This window comes from Magnolia sinica, chromosome 10 (assembly GCF_029962835.1).
Source record: "Magnolia sinica isolate HGM2019 chromosome 10, MsV1, whole genome shotgun sequence".
In the NCBI taxonomy this organism is placed as follows: Eukaryota; Viridiplantae; Streptophyta; class Magnoliopsida; order Magnoliales; family Magnoliaceae; genus Magnolia; species Magnolia sinica.
Window position 1 is genome coordinate 51,348,684 of NC_080582.1, and position 1,970 is coordinate 51,350,653.

The following is a 1,970-nucleotide window of genomic DNA, read 5'->3' on the forward strand; positions in this document are numbered from 1 at the left end:
GACAGGAAAACACAAATAACAGCTGCATCAAAACTTCTTCACTTCCTAAGAATTGTTTAGTGGTAAGTATTCAATCCCCAACTGTGTGATCCACTTGAACCTTGGATCTGACTATTTTTGGGCTAACATTCTAAAACGATCAGCCAAAATGGATGGACGGCGTGGATAAAATATGTACATCACCACGGGCCCCAAAGAACCCCTGCGATGACGACCCAATTGGCATCTGCACATGAACTAATCCTTTGAGGCATGAGTTTGGACAAGTGGGCCCATGTAACAGTAACGCAGACTATTGGTCTTATCTCGGATTCCCCACAAATCTTAATGAATGAAAAGTACCTATCTAAAGGAGAACATATAGCAACCGTCCATATTGACGGAAAGAAGGGACCACATATTGGTTGGTCGGAAACTTCCAATATAGGGAGGTTTCAATCCATGGTCTCTCGATGTTCAACCCCACCGGATCGACAGTCTTGGATCACTGAGACGTGGGGCCCACTACTCCGTGTATAACTCTTCCACTCCTATCCGGATATACTCAGGAATTACATACACCCACCGGTTATCTGCGTTTTCAGTTTGCAAAAGTCGGTCCATTGAAGAGCGATCCAGACCATCAGTCTTTTGGGGCACATGATGATGGACAACCCCACAAAAAATTCCTATTGGAACATTCAAAACCTTTCAATTTTGTGACCTGAAAAACAGACGGTGAAGAAGAGAAACACCGCCACCAGTCCACATTCAAGTGGACAAAGGCCCAAGATTCTTCAAATTGTCAACCAGTGGACCCCACATGTACAAACTGAAAACCCTAAATAAACTCTCTCAACATAAAATTCCACTAAAGAAAAATAATAATAATTAATAATATTCCAACTCCCAAGAACATAATACCAAACTAATAAATGAAAAGAAATAAAATCAAATATAACAAAAATCACAAACTCCACAAAAACAAAAACAAAAACAAAAACAAAAAAAAAAAAAAAACAAAATCAAGAAAAAGATTAAAGAAAAGAAAAAAGAACCAAAATCTAAAACTTCAAGAGGTAGGAGGAGGAGGAGGCTGTTTGGGAGAATGCAAAGGGAACAAAGGTAAGAGCTCAGGCTCACTACTCCTTGGCGCATTTACAGCCGTTGGATGCAAATAAAACCCTTTCCCAGCAATAGCTCTCTCTTCCTCCCAACAAGGAGAAGAAGAAGAAGGGGAAGGAGATGAGAGAGAAAGAGAAGGAGAGGTTGGCGTCCTTGGGCTGCATGAAAATAGACGGTCGAGAGTCGAGACTGGAGATACCAACATCATATCACCTTTCAGGCTTCTTGCATGCCGTGGTGTGGGGCCCGGATTGATCTCCAGCTTCCTCATGTTCTGCCTCCTTTCTTGAAGCTTGAAGGCGTGTCTGCGAGGCCCCATATCGGCCAAAACGGGTTTTGGGGAGTGGCGTGCCGTAACGGTTATGGGGAGTTTTGGGTGGGGAGAGCTGCCGTCGGCGCCGGTTAGCTTTTGGACGAGAGCTCGGAAGGTGGACGGGTCGGCTTGGACGAAGGTGGTCAGGGTCGAACCCTGGTCCGACGGGGAGGGTTTGTTTGCCATTCGTCAGAGAGAGAGAGAGAGAGAGAGAGGCATGCGAATGTGCACTGGTGGGGCTTTTTATCGAATTACTACTGTGATCTGCGGGACTTTACTCATTTGAGGATTTGACTTTTAACACCCGCACTTTTGTCCCAACGACAATTAACACCCTCACTCATGGAGGTTTTCCCGAATATGGTTTGCTAAGCCCACACGCGTGTGCAGTACAGCTCATGTGCACGCCACAAATATGCCAGCATGGCACGCTAGTCTAAGATCCAATCCATTTGTTAAAATTCTAGCATTATATCAATATCCTAGCCGAAGAATTAGGTTGATCTATTTGTTATTTGGGCCACTCTATGCGTGACGAAGGTACGGCTCTAAA

At 44.4% G+C, this 1,970-nt stretch overlaps 1 protein-coding gene across 1 annotated transcript; it reads right to left on the bottom strand.

The window, feature by feature from the left end:
- Positions 1 to 856: 856 nt before the first annotated feature.
- On the bottom strand, positions 857 to 1,675 carry LOC131257465 (VQ motif-containing protein 11-like). Its single transcript, XM_058258302.1, has one exon. It carries the CDS (start codon positions 1,601 to 1,603, stop codon positions 1,052 to 1,054), a length of 552 nt encoding a protein of 183 aa, XP_058114285.1. The 5' UTR covers positions 1,604 to 1,675; the 3' UTR covers positions 857 to 1,051.
- Between the last annotated feature and the right edge of the window lie 295 nt (positions 1,676 to 1,970).